We start from the raw sequence: 17,858 nt of genomic DNA, 5'->3' as shown, positions 1-17,858 counted from the left end.
TAAATGGCCCCTTGAAAGGGCAGTGGTGGCTGAGCACTGCAGAGTGTGCTGCATGCCAAGTAGGTCTCCACAGGGAGGGATCCTTTCTGAAGAATGCACCCCACTGCATCCTCAAGAAATGTCCCCCACAATGGGAACCGAACCTTCTGGACCCAACTTCCAACCCTGCACTGCTGCAGGCCACAGACAGTCTCAGTCAAATATAGGGCATACACTCACTCCCTGCAGAGCACCCCGAAGAGGGAAGCCATGACAGCTGGACCAGAGAGGCCACGCCAACCCCTCCAGCTACCTGCCTTTGCGGCTAGAGCCCTGGTTTCTGCCCACCTGCCACCCTGTCCCGGAGGTGCCATGTTCCGAGATTCCAGTCACAGAGGTGGCATGGCATCCTCAGACCCTCTCCCAGGCCTGCACTTCCCCGCCAACTCCGCGTGTGCGCGCAGGCGTGTGCTCTGGCGAGCAGCTCCAACGCGTGTCAACATGCGGGTCTGCTTTCAATTGCGGTGGAACGATTCTACCTGATAAACAAAAACAGATCCAAAATAACCTTTGGCAAGCAGCATATTTTTAAAAGAAAGAGAAGGTCCGAGTGAGCTGGCAAGAGTAATGCTTAAGCAAACAAACTTGGTCAAGCCAAACCTCCATGGTGCACATCAAAAAGGCCCTTGGAGCGCTCCCTGTGAACCGAGGCCGGCAGCCGGGAAGGAGCTGGAGCTAACGCACCCCTGGCCTGGAACCGGCTGGCCACCCACTCCCCACCACTGGCACTGGCACTGGCACTGGCTGGGGGTTGGGGGGGTCACAGCAGCAGGGCAGGGCCGGCTCCTGCCCTCTTCCTCCTTCCCTCCCTCACTGCCAGGCAGTGGGCAGTGAGAGCCAGAGGAGGCGCAGGGGCCCCCAAGCCTGGAGAAGTCTCAGGACTCACTCAGCGAGATGGCCAAGTTCCTGAAGCATTTCCTGTCGAAACCTATGGGGACCTGAGTGCCCGGGTGGAAGCCCGGCCATAGCTGCCTGCTTTGGAACTCACCATCCTCATAGTCCCATGCTATGTCCTGTTCATTCTGAGAGTTAAAGGTCAAACTCTGTCCCCATCCCCAAGCCCAGTCCACAAGTATGCACACAGTCATCTGGGCCTGGGAGACCCCGTCTTGCCTCTGTAGAAATCCTGACAGGCCTGGGTGCGGTTTCACAGGCTGGATCGAAAGGCTCCAAAGATAGGGGACTCAGAGGGGCAGGTATGTCCCAATGACTGCCCCAATCCTGTCCTTCCTAGCTCTAAAGGAAGGCTACACCCCACCCAAATCCCACCCGCACCCTGTTTTCCATCATGCTGTCGCCTCTGTGAAAATCCTCTGCACCTGCCGGGCCAATGACCTGCAGGGCATCATTGGTCCTGAGGTGTGAGACCCCCACCACCACCACCAAAAAAAGGGCCAGTTTCTTCATGATCTCCCTGATTTGGAACACAGTGTACACCGGCCTACAAGAGGACACTTCTGGGGCTCTGCTATGACCCCCATCAGCATCTCCTACATGTTCAGCTTCAACGAAGGGTAACCCAGGAGCGTGCAGAGTCACAGGGATTGGATCCTCCCAGGGACCCACAGTTGCAGCAGAAATGAAGTCATGAGGTTCTCCATGGGGCAGGGTCACGATAGCCTTTTTGGGGTCAGAGCCACATGTAAATGTGGGAGTCTGGATGGTGGGCCTGGGGGGGGGCAGGTGGAAGTGAGCGAGCAACGTGTGCATGGGCCTGCCTCACTGGCAGGTCTGCACCACACTGAGGGGGCCAGAGGTGGCTGGCCATGGGGTGCCTAGACTCCCTGCAACCTCATCAGGAAGATGGCAGTCCTGGGAAAGGGACCAGTGGCCTGTGCATAATGATGTGAGGGGGGTGGCCACAGGCAGCAAGAAGTGACACCCCAACAACAGCCCTTTGTATGCCTCTGAGGAGCGAGCATAGCGGGAGAAGAAAGTGGGTGCACACAGCCAGCCTGGAGAGGAGGAGCCTTAGAAAAAAGAAAGGCACATGGGTGAAAGGACCCAAGGCAGGACGTACCACCTGCTGAGTAAGTGGAGGGACAGTACAGGGTAGCCACAGGCTGGCGTGGGGGGCTGGTGACACCAACTTAGTCGCAGGGAGCCCATAGGAGCTTCTGGGGGGTGTCAGCCCGTGCCTGTCCCTCACAGCCAGCCTCCTGCTGCGCCGCCTCCCAGAGCCCAGGCGGGCTGGGGCACGAGGGAGTGACTGGGAGGCAAGGAGGCCTGGACACAGTTGCTCTTTCTCTGGGGTCTTGTATTTTTTTTTTTAATTTCTTTCATAAAAGCCACACAAGAAACAGATGAATACAAGCTCGTTGTAAAAGATTTGAACACCAATTACAGAGATGAAAACATAAAAGCTCCCTTTCAGGGCCTTAAATTCCACTTTCCCTCACTCCCCCAACGTGGAACCGCCGTTCACAGTTCGCTGTGTCTCCCTCAGATCCTTCGGGATGCTTTTCTCCACAAACACATGTGTCTGTGCGCGTAACTACCCCTGCGAGTGGGACCCAACAGACTCTCTCTGGAGAAGTGCCTGGGCACTGAGAGGACGAGTCTGCTGAGAGCCAAGGACCCAGAGACATGGCCACCACCCGGAGACCTGTGCCAGGAGGAGCAGAGGGCCAGCAGCTCTCCCACATCCACACCATCAAGGAATACATGGTCCAAGGGCTAGGCTCCCCTTACACTCATGTCTCCAACTCATGGTGCCCACCCCTCAGTTCTGCTGTCCCAATTTCCTCAAGACCCTAGACTCCACCACTTCTCTCCCAAGCAATGCCCCAACAGAGAAGGGGATGCTGCCAGCCTGGGGTGGTGGAGGGAGGCTCCACTGAGAACTCAGGGGGTCTGGCAGCAGAAATGCGGGCCTGGGGGGCCTGCTGGCGGCCCAGCACCTGAAGAGTTAAGGGGCCCACTGCCCAGGCCGCCTTCCTGCCCGCCGCCCCTGCCGGCAAGGACTGCATTAAGCCGGGCCAGGAGATGGGCCGCTGCCTTCTGGTTCGCATTAGCGGCGCTGCGCTTGGCAACGTTCCCTCTGGCGCGGAGCCTCCCCTCCCTGCCCCGACCACTCTCCGCCCCACTCAGAAAGAAAATACCAGGATCCATGCAGGCCTGTGCGCGCCCCTCCTGTCTCTTACCCCCGTTCTGAATAAAACAAGCTCTTAAACTCCTGACCTTCCGCCCAGTCACCCCGTTTGTTTGGCAGCAAAGAAGAAGCATCGTGTGGGCGGGGGGCACGGGGCAGCCCTCCCCAACCAAGCCTGCCTGACAAGCATTGCCGACTAGCACTGGCACCAGGGCAGCTCATGGCCCCCTCTCCAGGATGGCCTAAGCTCCTGGGAACACACCTTGGGAACACACACATTTCCCCCTACCCCCAGAACTGCCCTCCTTGTTAGCCTGAAGCTGGGCTGCAGCCCTTGGCCTTCACCTCAAGACGGTAAACTGGGACAGTTCAAGGCCTGAGTGGGAACCTGAAACTGCAAGAAAAATCATGACAAGAAATAGCCAAAGCTGTTTCCGACTTTCCTCATCTTTTTCACCAGAGGCCCCAAGGCAGAGGCTGGCTCTATCCACAGCTCACAAACATGGGTCTGACCCCTGACTCTTCTGTGCTTCAGCTCCTTCGGTGGGACACCACCGAAGGCCTCAGACTTACTTAAAACTTCACCCATGACCCCTGATTCCTAACCCCAGCCCCAGACTTTCAGATTCCCACAGCCCCACCAGGTTCCACTTCCTGGAAGGCAAGTGAGGTCCCAGAAAGGTGCTCTGGGCTCTGCACCCCTTTTCCCGGACTCTCTGCCTCTCCACAGGCTACCACACACACCACACACCCTCTCCCCTGCCCCATGCACCCCCACAATCAGCAGCTTCTCTGCACAGGTGAACTCTCTCAGCACATCAGTGTCTGTAGCCAGGATGTACTCTGAGCCCACTGAACTCCGTTTTGGGGCTCCAGCTTTTAGGTTCAGATCTCTGGAGCCATTTCTACCACAGGACCTTGGCACCTGCTGGTCCAGCTGCACCCATTGGCCTCTAGCTCAGACTTCTCCTTCTCCTCCTCCAGATGCCAGAGCCTATTCCCAGCATCAGGTCCTCCTTTGCTGTCTACTCTGGGACTCCATCTAGCACTCATCCACCCACCCACCCACCAGGCATGGCCTCCGATTGTGCAAGGGGGCCAGTAAAGGCAGGTAGAGTGGAGAAGTCCTGGGCCCCCTATTTTGGTCCTCTGCACACACTGGTTACTTGCAGCCAGTCCAGTGGGGGCTGGGTGATTTGATGCAGGCCGGGGCTATGATGGGGCCACAAACAACCCCAGCCATCCCCCAAAGGCTTGCCCCACTCAGTTAATCCTGCCCAGAACCATCTCATTTAAACACTTTTGAAAAGGGCGGAGTGGGGGGGGGGGAGAATGTTGAATGGCTGAAGTTTATTTTTAAACAAGACATGCTATAATGAGGCCTTTTCCAAACTTCAAACAAGAGCGGGCAAGTGCCTTTATTTTAATAAGGCATCTCACTTGCCCTTTCCCCAAGATCACGGCGAGTTGAAGCCTGTGAACAATTAAAGCAACGCTGATGGTATTTTTATTATTGTTTTATTTCTTACAAGAAGGAATGACAACTATTCCTCCGAGCGCTGCCTGGGTTCTAAAGTGCACTCAGGAAACGAAGCCTCCCTTTAACGAGCCATGCTCGGCCCAGTGTGCAGGGCTGTCAGGGCTCCCCCATCCTCCCCACAGGCGGAACTCAGAGAGGGGGTGAAAACGAGGCCACCTGATGCCGCTTTCATCACCTGGCATACAGCGGGCATCAGACACAGGTGCTGTATGCCTGCCCATGACAGCCACTTAACTGGCTTGCTTTCTATTCTCATTTCTTTGTTTCTATTTCTTTCTATGCTCACCGGGCCTGCAAGACCGTCCCTCACCAGTGAGCCAGCCCCAAGACCCAACCACACAGCCTGGCACTGAGACAAGCCTCATGTCTCTGCACAAATGCCAGCTCCTAGCATCAATGGTTGCTCTGTGGCACTCAGGTATGGGAGTGCAACCTCACAACGAGAACCTCAGAATCAGCCCACCTGTACCTCCATGGATGAAGCCATGGATGAGAAGCATCAAGGTGGAAACTGGGTTTCCTTCCAGTCACACTGGGGCCACAAGGGGACAAGCGCATGAAAAGACCTGGGAGACCTAGGACCAGAGAGAGCAAAACACAAGGCACCAGTACCCCAGCTGTTCCTACAGGGGAGAACAAGGGAGCACAGTGGCAGCCCCAGAGTCCCTAGGAGAACCCATGTCCAGCAGGACAGGAGACACTTGCAGGCTCCAGGATGGGACTTTATATATTTATTTATCATTGGTTTTGGGGTCACATCCAGTGTTACTCAGGGGTTACTCCTGGTTCTGCACTCAGAAGTTGCTCCTGGCAGGCTTGGGGGACCATATGGGATGACGGGAATTGAACCGCAGTCTGCCCGGGTTGGCCGAGTGTGAGGCAAATGCCCTATGCTGTGCTATTATTCCAGCCCTTCCCAGGATGGACTTGGTTGGCACCTGTCTCTAGACTTGTATGTAGAATTGGCTCCCTGGCCTGGCATCCCTGGCATTAGAAAGACCCAGCCACCTGCTGCCGCCTCCTAGACCCACACCGAGGACAGCGTATGTTCTGGGCACACGGCACCTTACCCCACCCTGCCCTCTGCCATTGGAGACCAGAAAGCAGCAGAGCCCTTTCTCACTGGGCATCTAACCCACTGAAGGGCCAGCTGCCCACCTCCTTAGCCTTCAGTGGGCTCACCAAGATCAGCCTGGGCTCTTAACACTTTAGGAACCTGCCCCTGCAAGGCGCATCCAGGGCACTCAGGAAGGCTGACAGCAGATCAGGCTTCCCAGCGAGGAGATCTGCATGTTACCTTCCTGTCCCAGATACCACTTTCCCAGGCTGAAAGGAGGCCACGGCCTCAGCTCCAGAGCAGGGGTTGGGTGGGGCCCTGCCTGGCCCCCTCATTTACCTGCTAGGCTGCTTCCAGCCATCAGAACCCTCACCCCATGCAGAAGGTTTCAGGCCCTGCAGATCACACTTCCCATTCCTTGATGAGGACTGCTCTCCCTGAAGGCAGCCCACAGCCTCAGAGGCTAGGTTCAGCCTAGGGGCTGAAGTGGAGCCTCTGGTGGTGTTAACCAGGCCATTCTAGGCCACCCTACTACTGCCTGAACCCTCTAAGAGCCTCTGCCATGTGGGGTTCTCATCACCTCTAGGTGAGATATACACACACATACGCAGACACACAGAGAGACATATACCACATTAACATATAGACAGACACACATATCCCCACACACCACAGACACCCATATACCACACTCATAGACACCTTACACACACCCTACACATATTTACACATGTATGCAGGCTCTCTACTCCAAAGAGAGGCACCAGGGTGCCTGCCAGGCAAGCACTCAATGTCATTTGTGACCAAATTCTGCATCTTTCAAAACCATCCCTGGCTGCCAGTCTTTCCCCTGACAAGGCTGGGTATGAGCAGCCACTTGGGCTCCAGCACCCAGGGCTGGGGGGCAGCCTTGCCCCCTCACAGAGGCTGGTATAAAAGCTCTGAGGCTTTCTGCACCAGTACAGACCCACTGGGGATCTGTGTTGCTTTTGGCACAAGGACTAATGTCAGTGGATGTCACCCCAGGGCTCTAGCATACCTCTGGCATAAGAGCTCTTTGAGAGTAGGAAGCCATTAGGCAGGACAAGGCTCCTCCCAGAGCCCTGAGCCCCAGGGGCACTGGCACTGCCTGTGGGTACTGATGAAGACCTGGGTCAAGCACAAGAGCAGACAGTAGGGCAGGAAGCCTTTCCACATCTGGGCCCACGGGGGCAGCCTCTGCAAACGGGCCTTTCCAGGTTGGTGTCTTCTGACTCAGGGAAAAGCCAAACCACTTTTATGTCTTACTGTTTCCTCCCACTTCGTTCATAAACTAATTTTCTGGGGCACCTTTGGGCCAAGCTTAAGGATGGGGCTGAGCTGACCGGGCCTCAGCTCTGAGCCTGGGGAGATGGGAACAGAGGGCAAGAGAAGGCAGGCAGACAACCCTCTGGGTGTATGTGGAGAGGCAGGCCCACCTAAGGCCCACATGTGGAAATGTGACAATTCCCAGAGAATAAGCAATCCTGTAGGTAGTGGGCAGGTCGAGAAGGCCCGGCTTCCCGGCAATCATTTGGCGGCATTACCAAGGTCTGGGCACTGGTTCGGAGGCATCATCATCGTGGCTCTGGGCACTAAGAGGACAGATTTTTTTTTCCCTAGGGGCTACAGTACATCTCACCTTTGCATCAACTTCCAGGAGAAGAGGCAAAGGAAAAAGGAAGGCTGGCTTGTTGCACCGAACACCGTTTGATTTCTGGATCTCCCAGTTAGAGAGGAAACCACCTCAGTCCAGACAAGAGTCAGGAACAGCCAGCCATCAAAACCCAGACTTTCTCCCAAAGCTTCCTCAGCCAACTAGACACTGGCAAATCTCACTGAGGATGCCAGTGACGTGTCTCAGCATTAGCAGCAGCTGTGGCTGGATTGGCAGTGGCCATGAGGTTGGGGTGAGGGCAGGAGGCAAACACGATCTAAGAATACATTGACTATCCACGGCTTGCTCGTTTGTTTTTTGTGAGGAGTGGGTGAGTACTCAGGGCTTACTCCTGGTAGTGCTCAGGAATCACCCCTGGTGTTCAGAGTTCACTCCTGGCAGCGCTCAAAGGGCCCATATGCCATATGCCAAGCCGGAATGAAAGCAGTATTAGCTGCATACGAGGCAAAGCGCCTTCCTCCCATGCTGCCTTTCCGGCTCCTGAGTTTTTGTCTCCATGATCCACTCAATTACTGACCCTGTGCAGAGCCGCCATTTTCTTGCCTTTCCTTCTGGCACCCACTGCAGCAATTCACCGGGAAGGCACCCTGAGGGGCAGCATTAGAGGCGATGAGAAAGACTGCCAGCCCCCACGCTCCTCCTGAGTGCCAGGAACTTTCCATCCATCTTGCAGTCAGCAGCATGAGGCTGGGGATCCTGCAGAGGGCCCAGGCAGCCTAGCACACAAGACGGAGGGAGGCTGTGTGGGACGTACAGCACAGCTGGGCCCTTGAACTCCTGGCCCCCCAGACTTCCTCTCAGTCTGAAGAGCTGAACGTTTCCAAGGGCACATCCCTGACAGCCACTCCTAGTGGTGACATCACCAGCCTGAAAGATGGGTCAGCTGATGCCCATGTAGTTTCCCAGGCTAAGCATGAGGGCGCGGAAGTCACAAGGAGAGAGCTGGCAGAAAAAGGGCACTGCCACATCAACCAGAATCTGTCTTTCTCCTGAGGTCCCTGTTCCCAACACTTTCTCGTTCACCTAATGGGCCCCAGCTGGGAGTGGACATGGGTAGCAAGACTGGGGCCGGGGTCTGGCAGGAGGCGGCGGCCACGCCAGGAAGGGAATGTGACTGTTTATTTGGAATGGCTGTGCCCCGCCTCGAAGGGAGTTCAAGCGGTCAGATGTGTCCAAGTCGATTAGTGAAATCTGACAGGGATGTCACTGGCTTTGGGAAAGGGGCCATCTAGTCTAAAGCCCCCACCCTGCCGAGGTCTCAGTGCCGACACGCACTGGCCACCAATTACGGGGCGTAGAGGACTGGGCTGAGTCGGGAGGTCAGGAGTTCTGGGCCTCGGCCGCTCCTGGAATTTGCGGAGACATGGCCCATGGCCTGGTGGCAGACTCACCAGTCCACTTACAGAACTCCAAGGTGAGGGGCTCTGGGGGTCTGGGCTCAGACCTGGGCCCTCAGCTCTGCTGCCCAGTCGCTTCATGCTTGAGTTTTGATCTCCTAACCTGGCGGGTAAGGCTCTGTCAGAGGGAAACGGGCAGGCCAGGGCAAGTCAACAGGCCAAGTGCTGACCACTGTTACAACAATGGAGGGGGCACACAGGGAGTTCTGAGTAGGCAGATACTTTGTGGACCTACGTTCAACCCACTGCAGGTACCTCCCACTCCCCCAAGAGCTTACAACTATCTCATGTGCAAAATATATCCCATTCCAGCATTCTTCTCAAAGTCTCAACCCCATCGTAGCACCAATTCCAGGCCCCAGATCTCACTATGTTATGGTACTCTGGGCATGAGCGCCCCATCCTGCCCAGGATCTGGTACATAGAAAACAAATTGCCTGGTTTCCAAGTGTGGGCCCAGGACACAAACCCATTCTAAGAGAAGAGGAGGATGGCTCCTAAGACGATGGAGCCAATGCAGCAGAACTGCACTTGGGCAGCAGGGGAAGGGTGACCTCTGTCTGGCTCTCTCTCTCTGGCTCATGCCTCTGTCTGAGCTCTGAGCTCACCTTACCTCTGGGGCCTTCCTGCTAGCAGGGTCCCAAGCACGGCTGCACTTCCACTTCCACTTGTTCCCGTCCCACCCAGAGTGTGTGTTCAGGGCTAGTGGTGGGGTTTCTGCTGAGAGAACATCCTCTCACACATGCCCCGGGTACGTGTCAAGACTAGAGAGGGTCTCCCACAGATCCTGGAGAGGCAGCTCTCATCCCATCTTCTGCCAACTAATAGGTCAAACTGGCTCCTAGGGCTGTGCACCTCGTCTCTTCCACAGGCTATCGGCCTCACCTCTGCCCTCCTTTGCAGAGTAGCCTCCTCCGAGGGGGAGGGGGGACGACCCATCCTCCATGCCCCATGTCCTGCCCCCCTCACCCTCCCGAGTTTTACTGTGTGCCTGAAGATGTGAAGATAGAAACCAGGCTGCACCTTCGGTCAAATATGTGCACTCATCAATCCCCAGTGTTGCCCTCCCTGACATCAGCTCAAGTATAGGACAGCAACAGATACCACTGTGGATAGGCCGAGGCAGGGCGCCCAGGAATCAGCAGAGTTTGTAGGAAGCTGCCCAACACAGCCCAACTCAGAGCAGCTGGGATCCTGGGGTCCTCATAGTAAACTCTGTCATGATAAGGATGAAGAGACACCAGTGGGGACGGCTGGTACTTATCCCTTGATGTACCTACTGGGCACTCAACAAACATGCACCTCAGCTCCACACCCTCAGTCCAGCAGCACATTGGCAGACTCTACCCCCAAATACCTCTCCTCTCTCCAGAACCCTAGGGAGCCCTGATTCCCACTCTGCTCCCCCAATCACCCCAACAGTTGCTCTCCCATGCTGCATCTTTTCCCAGGATACCAAGAAAGCTGGTCCCCAGCAGACTGAGAAACGACAGCATCCAGTTCATGCTCTGTTCCAGCTAAGCATTAACTGGGTCTCTGTAATAAGCTGATTTTTGTAAAATATAAGCTGAGTTTATTTTCCTAATTCTGTGCTTTGTTTTTGTAGATTTGCACTTTGAGTCCCTGGCACACCATGGAAATGATTGAAGCCACGTTTGTCCAGGTCTTTGGAGATCATCTACCAGCTGGGGAAAAGAGGGGGAACAGAGTGCTGGGATATGGCCTGGTTCCTGCCCTCCTGCTCTGGTGGCTGGAGCCCTGGAGCCTAGCCAGTGTGGACTTAGAACAGAAGCTTTGGTTTAGTGGGTACCCCTGGTCAGGACACTATCAGGACCCTAATTCAGCCTGCAGGGTCCTGATAACCAGGAGAAACAAAACCTTCCTGTCCTCAGGGGACCCATTCCCTTGGGTGACATACATCCTCCTCGGCTGAGCATACTCACATAGGTTCCAAACTGGTGCCAGGCAGGGCATGGCTTACAACCTACATTCAGGCTCGAGTGTTCCAGAGAAATGCTCTGGGCACCAGAATGCCCCCTCAGGCTTTCCTGGCTCCACACAGCCCTTTGTGGCACTAAAGAATGGTGGTGAGGAGGCTATGAGACTTTTGAGTTTTGTTCCTTTAGTTTTGGCTTGGAGCAGGCACAATACCCAATGCCTCCTGGGCTTACTCCTGGCTCTGTGCTCAGGGATCACTCCTGACAGGATTGGGGGACCATCTAGGGTGCCAGGGATCAAACCTGGGTCTGCTGCACACAAACAAAGCAAGTGCCTTACCTATTAGTTCTCCAGTGTGAGCTTTTGGACACCTGGTCAGCCAGGGCCAGACCAGAGTGACCTGGTGGGGGACACCATGTAGGTCACTTAGGTCCCCCACTTCCCATGGACCTTCCCAGGACTGCCTTCCAGCCCAGATGACGAGGGGACACAAGATTCTTTCTTTGTCCAGACATTCCTAAGATCCAGCGGAAGGCACCAGAATGTACTCCCATCACTACGACCGCCATCTAAGAGGCTGGCAGAAATAGGGTATACAGCTGCACCTGCTATGCCTCCCAGTGCCTCAGTCCCTCAAGGACACGAACATGTCTCTAATCAGGGTGCAGCCCTGAGATGGGGTGGGAGGTGGGGTGACCCTCAGTGCTGGAATCCAGGAATTGGGAGAGAAGATGGCCCCCAAGGGGAGGTGAGAGGAGACTGACCTTGAGGGCTGGAATCTCCACGCTATCGCCCAAGCTGACAGAGCCAGAGAGGATGGTGCCTGTCATCACAGTGCCTTGGCCTCTGATGGAGAAGCAGTGGTCCACGGACATGAGGAAGGGGCCCGAGGAGTCTCGTGTTGGGATGGAAATCTGGGATGTCAGGAGCTGGAAAAGAGACGCAGGTGCCACCTTGAAGGGAGGAGCTGAGTAGGGCAGAGTGGGAATGCAGTGGGAAAATGGCCTGGGTAGTCAGCTCTGTGAGGGCAACATAAACTTTTGACACTTTCAGGTAGAAGCAAAGGGCCCAGGTTCTCTCCCAAGAGCCCCTACAGGCTGGAGCCTGAGCCCAGGACAATGTGGGCCTCATCCATGGCACTGTGACATGGGCCCTGGGTACCACCAGCGGGTCAACCTCTCTGTGGTGACCAGCCTCTGGATGGACCTCTGTCCCCGAACTCTGACACCATGAGGATCATGAGTGTGGGGAATCCCCTCTTTTCTCCAGCAGATGGGGGTCCCTAAAAGCAGAATTCAGCAGGAGAATGAAGGCTGTGTCCAGATTACTGGCTATGCAGGCAAGATGGGCACTGTTTGCTCCAATCCACAGCTACTCATGCCAGACTCTCTCCATGACTCCAACCTCTGGGCACGTCTCCTGGGGTCCCTGGTGCTGGGAGAAGTTGTCAGCACATGTTCCCAGCAGATCGTAGAAATAAAGACGAAGGAATCTGCCATCCGGGTCCTTGATGACCCTGAAGGGAAACCAGTCGTGGAAGTCTTTGATTTCAACTGCCCTAAAAGTTGATTTTTATGGTCACTCCTCTCAGGCAAAGACTAGATGCTGGCTGGGGCGTATAGGGGGGTGGGGCTAAGTACTGCAGACTATTTGTTCTCTAGGAAACAGACTTGCACCCTCACTGGCAGTCTGGGCCCAGATTTCACCTCAGCAACACCTCACTTGGTCCAGATTCCTGGGGTCAGGGCTCTCTGAAAACCAGAGAGCCTCAACCAAAAAAATACCTGAACAGGGCCTGATTCATAGAAACATGGTTTTGCTTTGTTTTTGGGTCACACCTGGTGGTGCTCAAGGATCACTCTTTTTTTGTTTGTTTTTTTGGGTCACACCCGGCAGTACTCAGGGGTTACTCTTGGCAGGCTCAGGGGACCATATGGGATGTTGGGGATCAAACCACTGTCAGTCCTGGCAAATGCCTTACTGCTGGCCCCAAAGAATCACTCTTGATGGGGCTCAGGGGGCCATATGTGATCGTGGGAATTGCAGGTCAAAAGCCTGCAAGGCAAATACTAGCTGTCTGCCTCATGATTGTTCTATGGAACCACGTGCAGGTAGACCCCAACACCCACCTGGGTTTGATTCCTGACTCCATCCCCAATCACTGTGAGGCCTTGAGCAAGTGACTTGACCTCTCTGAGCCTCAGGCTCTTCCTTGATAGAGAGGAGATAGCAGGGGCCTCTGGGCTCGCTGTTGAAAGTTAAAATTTGGTACATGCTGGCACTTTCCCATCAGAAGGTACTAGGGATTCTATTCCCAGCATGACTTCCATTCACCCTCCTTTGGAAGTGAGGGGACAGAGGCAAGACGGGGCTGGTCATAAACTGGCAATAAGCAAAACAGGGAATGTAGGTGACAGGCCAAAACAGACACCCATCCCTTGAACTGTGCTCTATTTAGTGGAGGCAGCAGGGCTCTCACCTCCTGATGGTGTCATCCCCCGCTGGTAGCACAGGCCCCTGCAGAATGGCTGTGCTCTGGGCTGGAGTGAGAAAACACCAGGGATAATAGAGCCTTGCACACAGCATTCCATGTCTCCTGAGCTTGCCAGGAGTGATTCCAGAGTACAGAGCCAGGAGTAAGCCCCGAGCCTGCGGGGCATGACCCCAAAGTCAAAACAAAATAAAATCAGCAAAACAAACAAACAGAAAAAATGGCTACCTCTCTTCTCTGTTCCTTACCAAAGACCCAGCCTCTACCTCTCTGGGAGAGACCAGGAGGAAGCCAGTTTTCTGGTCCCTAATACTGGGTTCCCCCTTCATCTTCAGGTTGTACCAGCCCTGCTATTGGGGCACCAGGGAAGGGCTGGGCACCCCACTGGCCTGAAGCAGATGGCACAGCCCTATCTATCCCAGAGTACCTGGGCTGCTCAGAGAAGGCTGGACAAGAGAAAGACCCAAGGGAGACCTGTGAAGGTGTGGGCAGTTCCACAGAGCTGGGGTGCAGGGGACACCAGGGCAGGGGGCCACTCTACTTTCATTCCCCATTCACCTTTGGAGGGAGGCAAGGAAACGCTTCATGGTGCTAAGGTGGGCAGCCAGGCAGGAAAGCTTCACCCAGAGTCCCATGCCAAGGAACGTGCCCAAGGGTGCCCAGCGGAATCTGGCAGACAGTACCTCGATGAGCTCCGAGATGCCCTGAGGAGCTTCAGTCTCAGGGGCTTCTGGTCCCCCAGGCTTGGCAGCAACAGCTATGATGGGAGCACCCCGGAACCTGGAAGGGAAAACGAGGCCTGTCAGCTCCCATAGCACCTGAGCCTTGACTGGCCACAGGGCATCCTCTAGGCCAGGGCCAGTAGGGAAAGCCTAGTCCTAAAGCTCAGAAGGTGAAAGGGCCTCCTAGACTCGGTTCTGCCTGAGTCCGATGTCCTTAAAGAAGACCATAGGCAGCCCACTTCTGACCAAGAATGGGGGCCAAGGACTCAGGTATGCAGAAAATACCTGAAAATGTAAGTGATCCCCACACCCCAGTTTCAGGGGGCACTGTGACCTCTACTCCCACAGAGCTAGCACTTCAGGGAGACCCTGATTCTAAGAACACATTTACCTTTTCTTTTGGAGGAAGTAAACCCAACAACGGAAGACAAAAGACAATCACTGTGGCAGGCTTGCTTCCAAGTCTGGTTTCTCTACACACAGCAAAGGGACTGTCACTTTCTGGCTTGGTGATTGCATGCCCCATCCTTCCAACAACCTGAGCAGCACATCGCACGTCTTACCTCAGGAGATGGGGGACTGAGGAAGGCTGTGGAGGGTGGAGCCCAGGCACCTCTCTAGGCTGCCTCTTCCGTTTATTTTTGAACTTTTTATTTTAAGTAATATCTTTATGACTCTTCCATTTTAGTGGCCCAAAAAGTACAGCTCAGACAGGACAGGACCCTCCTAAACACACACATCCCCAGACCGTGTGAGACCCTTTAGAATATACAGACTCACTGTTAGGCATTTAACAATGACATCAACATGTTGGCAGACATGATAGATCATTCTGTTTTGCCTCGACTTTGAGACAAATTTAAGAGGCTGATTAAAATAAAATATCTTCAATAGTGATAACACAGTGGGAAGGGCACTTGCCTTGTATTCAGTAAACCTTGGTTTGATCCCTGGCATCCCATATTGTATTCCGAACCCTCCAGGTGTAATTCCTGACCACCACCAGATGTAGCCTCATGACAAAAACAAACAAACAAACAAACAAACAAGAAAACCAAACAACAGAGCAGTGATAAGGCATGTAGTTTGCATGCAGCTGACCTGGGTCCAATTTTTGGCATCCCATATGGTTCCCTGAGCACCACCACAGGAATAATTCCTGAATGCAGCAACAGAAATAAGCCCTCGGCACCAGTGGATGTGGCCCCAACCCCCCCCAGTCTCTTTTCCATAAAAGAAATAAAACACATGAATAAAAATGATGAATTCAAACCTTTTATTTGGGGGGGTATGTTTGGGCCACACTTGGTGGTGCTCAGGGGTTACTCCTGGCTCTGTGCTCAGAAATTGCTCCTGGCATGCTCAGGAGACCATATGGGATGTCAGAAATCAAACCCAGGTCTCTCCTGGGTTGACTGCATGCAAGGCAAATGCCCTACCACTGTGCTATCTCTCCAGCCCCTCAAACCTCTTTAAACACTGAGATTTGAGAACTGCAACTGGGGCAAAAATGATAGCACAGTGCGTAGGATGTTGGCCTTGCGTGCAGCCAACCTGGATTCAATTCCGGGCATCTCGTATGGTCCCCTGAGCACTGCTAGGAATGAATCCTGAGCACAGAGCCAAGAATAACTCTTGAGCATCGCCAGGTATGGCCCCAAAACCAAAAAACCAAAAAAAAAAACAAACAAACAAAAACAAAAACAAAAAAAACCCCTGCATCTTGGAAAGAGTAGGTATGCTGAGGTTGTGGTCAACCTGCCCAATCCGCCACCTACCCGCCTGACTTTGTAACAACAGCCACTGTCACAGCAGTCTTCAGACATGTCAGAAGCACTGCAAGTTTGCACTCACTGTATCAAAGGCTCCTTCCAGAAATGGTTTTTTTTCCAATCTGGGAGTTCTCTGGAAGACCCCACTCACCAGGATTTCCTTCTCTGGGTTGCTCTGGAGCTGGGTCTGTGCACACAACACAGACCTCAGAAGCATTTGCCACAGGAATGACAGAGGCTGTTCCGCATCACAGCAGCCAGTGGCAGATTGTGACTGCGTCAGCCAACAAGGGACAACAAAAGAAAACCAGCCCCTACAGTGCTGGCCAATCCTGGGAATCTAGAAGTCTCAATGCAGGTGCAGTGTGTCAGACAAGAGGCCTTAGGCTCTCACCTCTGGCTCACCTTGAGCTTCAAAGAAAACAGAAAGTGAAGGTGCTGTTGAAGTAGTCTGGTGAAGTCTGCCTGAATACAGAGTCTGCCGGGGCAAGCAACACACAAACCTTGACTATGAGCAGAAGACAGTAGGTTCCTGCATTCAAGGAAACTGCCCACTCACCTAACCACACACAGAGTTCAGTGGTATCACAAGCCTGACAGAGCTAATTCACAGAAGTCATTAAGCAAACAACACCCAACACACAAAGGGGTGTGGATAGAGGAGAATCTGGTTTCCAGAACTGCCAGGCTGTCCTATCAGCATGTCCAGTTGTCACCAAAAATCCACAATCTCTGTTAAGAAATACAAGCATGGTGCATATACGAGGGGGAGAGGGTGCTAAGAAAAACTGCTCCTAAGAAGAGGGGCTGGACGAAGCTGCTGTTTTAAGTACGTGTATGCTCGAAGCAATAAAGAAAACCATCTCCAAAGAACTAAAGAAAAGGATGGTGAGGAGGCCTCAGCATCAAATACAGTAGTAACAATTATTAAAAAAAAAATCAAATACCGTAATCAAATGTATGAAAATCAAATAAGTATTAACAATGATTTTTTTTTTAAAGACAAAATAGAAATTCCAGAATACAACAGCTGAAAGGGAAAATCCACTGGGGGAACGGTACAGTAGGTCTGAGGAGGCAGAAGAATAACAAACTCAAAGACAGATCAATACCACTAGCCAGTCTGGGGAGCAAAGGGAATAAGTAATGAAGACGAATGAACACAACCACAAAGATATTGAGACATCAGCCCGCATAGTAATATATGCACAAGGTGAATTCTTGGAAGAAAAGAGACAGAGGCAGAAAGAAGAGTGAAGAAATTACAGAAAGCTCCCAAATTTAAAGAAAAGCACTAATCCGAATCCAAGAAGCTCCACAAACACTAGCTAACATACATGAGATTGTAAGTGGCTGGGATCAGAGCGGACTCTGGTGTGATCAATCACTTTGAGAAAAATCATCAACACCAAATCCATCCAGTCAGGCTGAGAGGTTGGTGGGGTGGATGTCTGGCGGCCGGGGTGGTGTCTCTTCTTAAATCCCTTTAAGGATGCAGGGACAACGATAACATATGCAGTCTTACAAATTGATGAATGAAACAATAGTCCTCCAACCCAGGCAAAGAAAAGATGCCAATACTTTACGATGTCAATATTCAGAGACTACTCCTGTTTCCATAAGTTTGCTGGACCCTCAGAAAAACCCTGGAAACATCTGCAACCATGTCCCATTCATAGTCGGGCTTTTACACCCAGAAGAAGCGGAACATATGTGTGGAGCACCTGGTGAAATGCTACCATACAAGTTACCATGTGGAATCCTCATAGTCAGGATGAGAGGGAATGCCTTGGTTTAGAGAGGGGAAAACTGAGGTACAGGGAGGTGAAATGATGAGTGTCAGGTGTATAAGGGGGAAAGAGCTCTGCTCTCTGTTCCCAAGTTAGTCCTCCTCGGTGGTGCTCAAGTACCCACTGCTCTCTGGGGACCAGGAGTCACTATAGGGTCAAGCTTGTGTGTGATGCTCCCAGTCTGGGTCCCACTGTCCACATGCTTAGCCTGTCAAGTCTTAGGACCTCAGTGCTTACTTAGTCCACATTTCATTCTAAAGTCTTCCAAGTTCTTGAAGGCTTTGATGAAAACTGCCAAACTCTAGCAGCAAAATCTCAATATACT

General features: G+C 53.3%; 1 protein-coding gene across 1 annotated transcript in view; it reads right to left on the bottom strand.

The window, feature by feature from the left end:
- The window catches only part of EEFSEC (eukaryotic elongation factor, selenocysteine-tRNA specific), a 209,729-nt gene that overhangs the window by 78,914 nt on the left and 112,957 nt on the right, over window positions 1–17,858 (bottom strand). The window contains exons 3-4 of the mRNA XM_049766522.1: window positions 13,933–14,029; window positions 11,523–11,687 (exon numbers count right to left, since the gene is read on the bottom strand). Of these exons, the coding sequence (XP_049622479.1) occupies window positions 11,523–11,687; window positions 13,933–14,029 (262 nt within the window). The remainder of the gene's footprint in view (window positions 1–11,522; window positions 11,688–13,932; window positions 14,030–17,858) is intronic.

The sequence above is a fragment of the Suncus etruscus genome, chromosome 20 (genome assembly GCF_024139225.1).
Source record: "Suncus etruscus isolate mSunEtr1 chromosome 20, mSunEtr1.pri.cur, whole genome shotgun sequence".
In the NCBI taxonomy this organism is placed as follows: Eukaryota; Metazoa; Chordata; class Mammalia; order Eulipotyphla; family Soricidae; genus Suncus; species Suncus etruscus.
The sequence above is the reverse complement of the archived record's forward strand: the minus strand, read 5'-3'. Positions and strand labels throughout refer to the sequence as shown.